General features: G+C 39.7%; 1 protein-coding gene across 1 annotated transcript in view; it reads left to right on the forward strand.

Moving 5' to 3' along the window:
- LOC119661503 overlaps positions 1–11,086 on the forward strand; it is a gene marked incomplete at its 3' end in the record, with an annotated part of 47,582 nt that extends 36,496 nt beyond the window's left edge. The window contains exon 8 of the mRNA XM_038070870.1: positions 15–11,086. Coding sequence (XP_037926798.1) covers positions 15–11,086 — 11,072 coding nt within the window. The remainder of the gene's footprint in view (positions 1–14) is intronic.
- Between the last annotated feature and the right edge of the window lies 1 nt (position 11,087).

An 11,087-nucleotide genomic window follows, 5' to 3' on the forward strand; every position in this document is an offset into this window, starting at 1 on the left:
TACTTTAATGCTAGTGAAAGCTACACCTGCTCCACTCCTAACTTGGTTCCGAGATGAGCTACCAATCGAATCGAATGAAAAATATAACATCCAGAAAAGTGAAGACGGAACTTGTACTTTGACAATAAATCGAGCAGAATTTGTGGATCAAGCCGAGTGGAAGTGCACCGCATCGAATGACTTTGGGACCAGTGTGACATCGTGCTTCCTTAAGCTACAAATACCACGTCATTACAAGAAGCCAAGATTTTTGGAATGCCTGAGAGCCGTTTTAACTGAAGAAGGAGCTGTGAATTTAGAGTGCAAAGTCATTGGTGTTCCACAACCTGTTCTAAAGTGGTATAAAGATGGTGTTGAATTGAAGCCTGGAGATATACATCGCATAATTTCGGGTCAAGACGGTACTTGTTGCTTAGGAACCTACACGTGCGAAGCTCGAAATTGTATGGGAATCGTGGCCAGTTCGGCATCTCTGCTTGGTTTTGAAGATGCTTATAAAAATCAAAATCAAGAAGGCTTTGGCGAAGAACTCCAACGGAATTTATCACTATCGACTATCCAGGAAGAGAGAACTTCGCAAATGTACGATACACCGGTAGGAGACATAACTTTGGAAGAGAAAGGTGATGTATCGTTTTCGTTCGACGGGAAAGAAGTCTCAGTTTCGCTCTACGAGACTCCTGACTTAACTGAGGAAGAAGCATTGCAAATTGTTGAAATGTACGCCGATCAAATCTCTGAACATGTAACGGAGCATAACGTAGTGGAATTGCCACCTTTGAGATTTGTTAAAGAAACAAGTCAATCTGGAAATCTTCTGATGGAAGCTGTTGTTATCGATATTGCCCCCGATTATTTTATGCATGAAGAGGATATGAGGACTGAAGCGGGGATGGAAGATATTTCTATAAACGAAGTAACAGTTCATCAGTTGTCTTCAGGCAGAGATAGTTTTGCTTCCGGAAAAGAAGCTGATATGGTTGAGGAAATGAAATCACACGACCGAAAACGGAGAAAATCGGTGAATGATCAGGAGGAATTTTACAGTTTATCACATTCGAAACCTTCTGATTTGAAATCGCAATCAGATGATGATGGTACTGAAACTGATTTACCGACATTCGCCAGTGCCCAAGAATCTATAAATTTATCCAGCCATAATGCCGAAGAAAGGAAAATTAGCGCCGAAGAATCAGCTGTGGACATTGCAGAGAATAAGGTCTTTAGAGAAGATCCTATTGCACCTAAACGAAAAAAAGCCAAAAAGGGAACAGATTCCGAGTGTTCCAAGACGCATGAATCATTAGTAGCATTGCAAGATATATCCGGTGAAGCAGGGGACGGTTTAAAATTATCGCGGTCGCTTGAACCTATTAAAGATAATCGGTTGATAAAAAGCAACTTGGAAGCCTTAGTTCCAATCGCGAAAGAACTGTCAACGATTGAGAAAAATTTGACTGCAATTGAAGGAGAAGTGATAGCGCAATCTGCAATGATGATGTCAGCATTTTCTGCTGAAAATAGTATCAATATTATTGCTAATCTTCTTGAACCCATCCGTCAAATTCAAAGTAAAATGAAAGTTTATTCTGGTGAAATTCCCCTTGACCTTCTGTTCGAAACTTTGGAAGAAGATTTAAAAGTGTTACATCGCAACCTGCAAGTAATTGAAAAATGTGTGGAAATGGATGAAGGAGGACGCACCTTGATACAAAGAACTAGTGTTTGTATTATCGATAGTTGTGGTGGTAAATTCATAGAAGCTTTAGAGAACGTTGAGCAAATTGCAAACCAATTTATTGGTTCTCGTTTGAAGAATGAATTCATTTTTATAGTTGAAGATATGAAACAAGGCATCCAAATTACACAAGATACAATCAAATCTCAACTGCTTATACAAGAAGCATCGGCTTTAGAGACAACGAAACATTTCACCGAGAGTATCGCCAAGTTACAAACTACACCGCAACCACTTCCGTATGAAGCAATCAGGTCAGCTGAACTTCCACCTGAAGGAAATGCGCTGAAGAATATATTCGGTCTTGTTACTAAAATGCATGAGGCCCTTGAAGAAGTTAGCACCAACGTTCATTCAACTGAAAATATTAACCAAGAACCCACACAGGAGCTACAGAAGACTGTTTTTGCGAAACTTAGTGACCCACTAGAAAATCTTGAAGCGGAAATGACAAAACTGGAGAACACTGCAATTAATCAAGTTGGGCAAGATTCCCTGGAACAAAAAGTCAATATCGGCATTTTAGATATTGTAACGCCTCCATTGTTTGAGTTACGTAAGTGCTTGGAAGCGATTGTACAACAATCAACAAGCGAAACCAACCCCATCGTAAATAGTAGTATGATTGACTCTATGGTGTTACCAATACAAGAAATTCAGAGTGGTTTAGCCCAACTTGCTCAAGATATTCAAAGCGGGCAAATTGTTCCAGATGTGGAAGTCGATCAACCTGCAGACACTGACCGACTTACTCAATCCATAGCTCAAGCTGTTTTGAATTTTAGATCCAATGCTGTTAATTTAGCTCCACGAATTGATGCTCAACTTCATTCTAAACTTAATACTTTAGTAGACGACGTGTCAAAAGTTGTAGGGGAAATTTTGAACAAACCACTTGATAAGTATAGTTTGGCTATCTTGCAAAATTTGAAATCCCCAATCGATGACTTAAACTATAGTCTCCGTCAGACTGAAGCGAGGTCTTCGTCGGGATCATTGAGGTATCTTGTGGAACCCCTACATAATCTTCATGACCGAACGAAGATCAGTGAGGATATCTTAATGTTAATTGGTCAGAATTCCAACGATGCAAAAGTGAGCTCTCTTAGACACGTTCAAAAATCCGTTAGAAATCTTGAAAGAGATATAGAATTGTTGGAAGCAGAATTACTTCACCAAGAAATTTTGAGCCAATCAAAATATGCCGAAGAAATTGAAGAGCCTGCCCAATCTCTACACGAAACTTTAACTCTGCCTGAACTTCAAAGAAACATAAATCGAATAGCAATAACTTTAGAAGAACTGCAAACATGTATTGCTGGCATACAAGAAAATGTGATCCAACAATCATACCCTGAAAATGTTCTCACCAATTTAAACAAGGCACAGAACTGCTTATCAAAAATCAAAAATATCGCCGTATTGAGTACTTCACGAGAAGAAGAACTCGTTGGCAATGTAGATCTTCTACAAAATGCTTCCAGACCTATACGCAATGCAATTGAATCATTACAAATGATTACCCAACCATACAGGGAAGCAACTCTTAAGGACAATACACCAGCCCTGAAAAGTGTTTCCGAGTCCCTCCGGGAAATTAAGGATTGCGTTGAAAACAATAAAGGCACAACGAAATTAGCATCTCCTTTAACTGAGTTAGAGTCATGCCTAGAGGAAGTAGTTCACAAAATAGCAACCCAATCCGAAGATATTTCTACTATGGAAGATATCTCGGCTATGGGAAGCTCTTTAGCAGAAAGCTTGGACTCACCCTTGCAGAAAAAAACTCGAGCGCAAATTCTATTAGAAGAATTGAAGCAACATTTGGCAGGCGTGTCTCAAATTGAAGCAATGGAATCGATAGCTAACATTATTCCGCTCAGTCATGCCAATGATCTTCAAATTGCCATCGACAAAGTTCACAGATTAGAACAGCATATTGCCGTTATTCATAGTACTGATATTCAGGAGCCCATAGTATCAGTGTCCTCACAACAAGATTTGTCTTCACTTGAAACTATCGCACATCGCTTGAACGATCTCAATTCCTGCATCGTCCAAATTCAACAGGAAATTGGTATGGAAAATGCTGAGTCTATAAGTAGCTCTAATGAACTCAAATTCATTGAAAAAATTGCTACGCCCTTAATGGAGGTTCGCCAAAGTATCGAGGTTATTCAAAATCTTGTGATGGAACAGACAAGCAAAGTTCCAAGTGAAATTGTGGCAACCGAACAAGTGGGAATAGTAAATGATTTGCAATCTTTCGTGTTGGCCATTCAAGAAACTCATGCTTTAGATACTGTGGAAAGTTTGATAGAAGAGGAAGGACGAAAAGAGCTTCGCGCTATAGTGACACCTCTTACAGAAATCCAGGATGTTATCAACGTACAACATCAGCAACATTTATCTCCCTTGGAGAGCATCACTTACAGCAAGGATGAATCTATAAAAGACCTTGAAAAGCTTGCAAGACCCTTGCTTTCGCTGCGAGAAGCAATAGAAAAATTGCAAGATATTGCTTATGATAACTATTCCTCATTCTCGATTCTACGTGAACGGGCGACTCCTGTTTTCCAGATCTTAGAATATGTTGAAAAGTTGAAAGTTGATACGCTGGAAAACGCCTTGGAGCTTTCAACTCAAGAAGACATTTCTGCCCTTAAAACACTAGCTGTATGTGGAGAAGAAAGTGAAAGGAAGGTTGCCGTGAAAAAGGAAGTCCTTGCCGAGAAACCAATAGGAGAAGTGGCTCTCAACGAATGTGTAAATCTTCTTGACGCCTGTTTGGTTAAATTGGCCTCACCTCTTCAAATGTCTGGTGAAGCTCGTGCGGTGATCATTGATCTATCTAAGGAAATACAAAATCTTAAAAAGCTTTTTTCATCAGTATCACCAGATCCAGGTGCACAGGTAGATATAAATAAAGAATTAGCTAAGGCACTGTTTTCCTTCCGAGAAGTCCTGGTTCACACGTATGATGAACTCTCGAATAAAAATGAATTGGTTGAAATTCTCTCCGACCCTTTGAAAACTGTTGAAGAAACCCTCACTGATATCAGCCAAAAAATTCCAAAAGTAGAACGGTTATTCGCGGAGCAAATTCTTAAGAATATTTCGGAAAATTTAAATAACTTTGTAGCTGTAATGAAAGTATGTGATTCGGAGAGAAAATTGCCTTGTTTGGAACCACTGGCAGGCACATTAAGTTGCCTTAACGACGCACTATTAAGCCTGAATGAGGTGGAGGATGAGCAGCTGCCAAAGAATTCAGGGCGGATAGTAAGGATCCAGGCAAAGTTGATGGACACGTTTCGGGTATTCGATGGTATTAGCGAAAGCATTTCTAATGAACTACTTAAACCTGTCTTAGAAGTGCAAAATCTGTTATTGAGCGTGAACACGTTCGTTGAGTCGGCAGAAAGTGAAATAAGTAAAGCGGAATTGTTGCAAGAAATCGAACTTATCTCTAAACCATTAAAGGAAATTGCTGAAATTATGGAACAACCACAAAGTGAGGAACTTTTAATAGCCCAACACGAGCTATTGAAAAAGGACGAACTGGACACTGCAGATGGGGAGCAGGGGCCAATAGTAACAACTGAACACAATCAAACAACGGAAAAGTGTTCTGGAAATGAGCAGTTGCAAATGCTGGTAGAAGAAAGGTCTGAAGCTGCCGCGGAGAAGGACATCAATACTTTGGAGGGTAGAGAAAAATCATCGATAGAGGTAGAATTGAATAAGGACATTTTTCCACAAAAAATATTACAAAATATCGAATGTACTGGAGCTGATATTGAAGTAGGGATGGACGTTGCGACAATGGTACCTCAAGGCACAACTAGGTTAGAAGATGCCGATTTGAAAATAGAGAATACAGAATCGGAAGGGACGCTGAGAATGGAAATTATGAAGCTAAATCCAGAAACGCAGAAAATAATTGAAACCCTCGAAAAGGTTGACATGAGGAGCATTCAGGAAACTATTGAAAAAACACTATCTCCATTGATTAAAAGTATTTACGAATCAGATGAATTATCTGCGCTGAGAGATATGAGTGAAAAGTGTAACGTTAGTAAACCTGACAGTTTTGTTTCATCTCTAACAGAACTATACAATATATTGAGAGACAAAAAGCCAACTCAACATTATATACAAATTCTCCAACGACTATGTTCGATGCGCAATGTTGCTGGTGAATTGGACGACAAAACTCTTCAACACCTAAAGGATAACTGTCCTCAGTTTTTCAATCTTTTATCTGTGCTTCTGAGCGTAAACTCTAGCTTACTTGATAATATAATGGTCAAACTTCAACAAGCGGGACTGCAAGAAATAGTGGAGGAGCAAGTGGATGAAGGTTTAAGATCTTTGGCTGAGTGTTCGGCTCAAATAGAGTCTTTACAGTGCGGGTCACAGGAGGTGTCTAATATTCTAAGTCCAATTCAGGATTCCATAATAGAACTTAAAGATTCTTTATTATCATTGAAAGCAGATTTAGATACAAATGATACTCAGGAATCTACTGAAAAAGTGTTACGTACTCTATTCAAACTTAAAGAATGCTTGGTACACACTTATGATAATCTATCTGAAAGAACTGATATATTCGATATGCTAGAGAAACCATTACAAGATGTGGAACTAATGCTCGACGACCTGATGAGGAACTGTCCAATAGGTAGAGAAAAGTTAACTGAGAATATAATAGGCCAAAGCGCAGAAAAAGTTTCAGCATTAATACTAATTGTGGAAGAGATCTCTAACAATGAAAAGACAAATCATTGGGCACAGTTAGTAACACCATTATGTAATTTATTATCTGGTTTGAATGGGTTGAATAAAATTGAGGAGGAAAGCATTCCCCGAAATTCCTGCCAACTGATCCGATTCACCACTTGCTTGCTGGAGCCATTCCGAGCACTGGATGATCTACGAGAAAATGTACCACTCAAATTAAGAGAACCTATTGTTGAGGTCCAAAACTGCTTAGTTGGTACTTGCAACTTCATTGAAAACCACGATGCAAATATTGATCGAATTGACTTACTGAAAAAGGTAGAGCTCCTGGCATTCCCATTCGAAAAATTCATATTGGCGATTACAAAAATTATGGTGACTCCTATACTAACGGACCTTGAAATTGCCGAACTCGTAGCTCCAGTTAAGGAAGCAAAACTTTGCCTCGAAGAGATTCAGCAGAAACTAACTACAGGTACCGAAGCAGAGTGTGAAATGTATTTGAGGAAGTATGGCGAAAATATAGATGTTCTTAAGAAGCAACTAGAAAGAATAGAAAGTACTATACTGAGCAAAAATGATTTAAGTGACTTACTACCAGCTGAAGTTAATATGTTAGCAGACATCGTACCAATTCTTGAAGTTTTGCAGCAATCATTGCGCACAGAAGATGCCATTCCTTCGGATAATATTGAACGTACTGAAAAACCAATTTCTGTCGATGAAACAAACACCGAAAGTGTTGCAAATCGAGCTGCTGATATACAAGGCCCAAGTCTCGATGAAGAGAATATGAAACCTGCTCAGGTATCCCTTGAAGAAACTTCAAATACGGAAAAATTAGAAAAACAATCGGATGAGCAATTTATGGAGATACAAGCAATGAAGATAGTTGAATCAAAGGCACATGCAGTCGCAGATACCACTCCAGTTGAAATTTCCAAAGTGGCTAAACAAAGTATTCACCAAAAAGAAGACGGCGCCGAAACAATGGCAGACGCAGAAAAGCAGAGAGTGGACACCGTAGAAGATTCGAAAACTGAAATGGAGAAACTAGGTATGAATCTCTCGGCTGAGTTGAAGGTAGCCAAGGATATGAAAGGTGAAAAGGCGAAAGGCGAACCAGACGACATTACTGAAATAACAAAATCCAGTATGGAGCAGGAGAATACAGTTTCAAATAAGAATGAAGCGATCACCACCACGAGTATTGGAAGCGCAGAAGCACCGAAAACCAAAGCCACTTCACTTTCAAAAAGTGAAAAAGAAAAGTTAGACATTGTTCCTTCTGATCAGTCGAAGGAAGTTAAAGACCTGAAACTTGAAGAAACTACACCTCAGATAGGCGACATTTCCGAAATACCCAAAGAAAATATCGAGCAAAAGGAAATGGGTCCTTCCAAGGATATGGGTAGCATAGAAATTCCGAAAGCGGATGTGGCGGAAACTTCAAAAATTGAACAAGAGGAATTGAACACCGTTCCCTCTGCGCAACCGAAACAAGCTAAAGAGTTGAAAACTAAACAGTCTGAGATTCAAGGAAGTGAAATAACTGAAGTAAATACAGAAAGTGGAGAAGAAATGCGAGTGGATATAACAAAGACAATTGGAACTGCAGAAAAGCCAAAATCGGATGTCGCAGAACTTTCTCAAATTGAAAAGGACAAATTAGAGGTTATTGATTTGGATAAAGCAAGGGAAGTTAAGACACTGAAACCTGATCAAATTACACTCCAGGCAGGCGAAGTCTCCGAAGTAACCACAGGATCTGTCGAGCAAAAGAAAACTGTCACCCCTAAGAGTATTGAAAACACAGAAGTACCGAAAGCGGAAGTCGCTACCGTCTCAAAAGTTGAAGAAGCGAAATTGGAGGTGGCCTCTCCTGCTCAGTCCATGGAAGTTAAGGAGTTGAAACTTGAAGAAACCATGCCTCAGATAGGTGAAATTTCGAAAGTAACTAAGGAAAATATCGAGCAAAAAGAAATAGTTTCTCCAAAGGCTATCGGAAGCACAGAAACACCGAAAGCGGAACTCGCAGAAATTTCAAAAATTGAAAAAGAGCAATTAGAGGTTGTTCATTTGGATGAACCAAAGGAGACTAAAACAGTGAAACCTGATGAAATCACACCTCAGGTGGGCGAACTCTCCGAAGTAACTCCAGGATCTATCGACCAAAAGGAAATGGTTGTGCCTAAGAGTATTGAAACCGCGAAGGTACCGGAAGCGGAAGTTGCCACACTTTCAAAAGTTGAGGAAGAGAAATTAGAGATTGCCTCTCCTGATCAGTCCAAGGAAGTAAAGGAATTGAAACTTGCAGAAACCGTGCCTCAGATAGGCGAAACTTCGGAAGTAACTAAAGAAAATATCGAGCAAAAAGAAATAGTTTCTCCACAGGCTATCGGAAGCACAGAAACGCCGAAGCCGGAACTCGCAGAGATTTCAAAAATTGAAAAAGAGCAATTAGAGGTTGTTCATTTGGATGAACCAAAGGGGGCTAAAACAATGAAACCTAATGAAATCACACCTCAGGTGGGCGAACTCTCCGAAGTAACTCCAGGATCTATCGACCAAAAGGAAATGGTTGTGCCTAAGAGTATTGAAACCGCGAAGGTACCAGAAGCGGAAGTTGCTAAACTTTCAAAAGTTGAAGAAGAGAAATTAGAGATTGCCTCTCCTGATCAGTCCAAAGAAGTAAAGGAATTGAAACTTGAAGAAACCATGCCTCAGATAGGTGAAATTTCGAAAGTAACTAAGGAAAATATCGAGCAAAAAGAAATAGTTTCTCCAAAGGCTATCGGAAGCACAGAAACACCGAAAGCGGAACTCGCAGAAATTTCAAAAATTGAAAAAGAGCAATTAGAGGTTGTTCATTTGGATGAACCAAAGGAGACTAAAACAGTGAAACCTGATGAAATCACACCTCAGGTGGGCGAACTCTCCGAAGTAACTCCAGGATCTATCGACCAAAAGGAAATGGTTGTGCCTAAGAGTATTGAAACCGCGAAGGTACCAGAAGCGGAAGTTGCTAAACTTTCAAAAGTTGAAGAAGAGAAATTAGAGATTGCCTCTCCTGATCAGTCCAAAGAAGTAAAGGAATTGAAACTTGAAGAAACCATGCCTCAGATAGGCGAAATTTCGGAAGTAACTAAAGAAAATATCGAGCAAAAAGAAACAGTTTCTCCAAAGGCTATCGGAAGCACAGAAACACTGAAAGCGGAACTCGCAGAAATTTCAAAAATTGAAAAAGAGCAATTAGAGGTTGTTCATTTGGATGAACCAAAGGAGGCTAAAACAATGAAACCTAATGAAATTGCACCTCAGGTGGGCGAAGTCTCCGAAGTAACTCCAGGATCTATCGAGCAAAAGGAAATGGTTGTGCCTAAGAGTATTGAAACCGCGAAGGTACCGGAAGCGGAAGTTGCTAAACTTTCAAAAGTTGAAGAAGAGAAATTAGAGATTGCCTCTCCTGATCAGTCCAAAGAAGTAAAGGAATTGAAACTTGAAGAAACCATGCCTCAGATAGGCGAAATTTCGGAAGTAACTAAGGAAAATATCGAGCAAAAAGAAACAGTTTCTCCAAAGGCTATCGGAAGCACAGAAACACTGAAAGCGGAACTCGCAGAAATTTCAAAAATTGAAAAAGAGCAATTAGAGGTTGTTCATTTGGATGAACCAAAGGAGACTAAAACAATGAAACCTGATGAAATCACACCTCAAGTAGGCGAAGCCTCCGAAGTAACCACAGGATCTATCGACCAAAAGGAAATGGTTGTGCCTAAGAGTATTGAAACCGCGAAGGTACCGGAAGCGGAAGTTGCTACACTTTCAAAAGTTGAAGAAGAGAAATTAGAGATTGCCTCTCCTGATCAGTCCAAAGAAGTAAAGGAATTGAAACTTGAAGAAACCATGCCTCAGATAGGCGAAATTTCGGAAGTAACTAAAGAAAATATCGAGCAAAAAGAAACAGTTTCTCCAAAGGCTATCGGAAGCACAGAAACACTGAAAGCGGAACTCGCGGAAATTTCAAAAATTGAAAAAGAGCAATTAGAGGTTGTTCATTTGGATGAACCAAAGGAGGCTAAAACAATGAAACCTAATGAAATTGCACCTCAGGTGGGTGAAGTCTCCGAAGTAACTCCAGGATCTATCGAGCAAAAGGAAATGGTTGTGCCTACGAGTATTGAAACCGCGAAGGTACCGGAAGCGGAAGTTGCTACACTTTCAAAAGTTGAAGAAGAGAAATTAGAGATTGCGTCTCCTGATCAGTCCAAGGAAGTAAAGGAATTGAAACTTGCAGAAACCGTGCCTCAGATAGGTGAAATTTCAGAAGTAACTAAAGAAAATATCGAGCAAAAAGAAATAGTTTCTCCAAAGGTTATCGAAAGCACAGAAACACCGAAAGCGGAACTCGCAGAAATTTCAAAAATTGAAAAAGAACAATTAGAGGTTGTTCATTTGGATGAACCAAAGGAGGCTAAAACAATGCAACCTGATGAAATCACACCTCAAGTAGGCGAAGCCTCCGAAGTAACCACAGGATCTATCGAGCAAAAGGAAATGGTTTTGCCTAAGAGTATTGAAACCGCGAAGGTTCCGGAAGAGGAAG

Source organism: Hermetia illucens, chromosome 1 (assembly GCF_905115235.1).
Source record: "Hermetia illucens chromosome 1, iHerIll2.2.curated.20191125, whole genome shotgun sequence".
In the NCBI taxonomy this organism is placed as follows: Eukaryota; Metazoa; Arthropoda; class Insecta; order Diptera; family Stratiomyidae; genus Hermetia; species Hermetia illucens.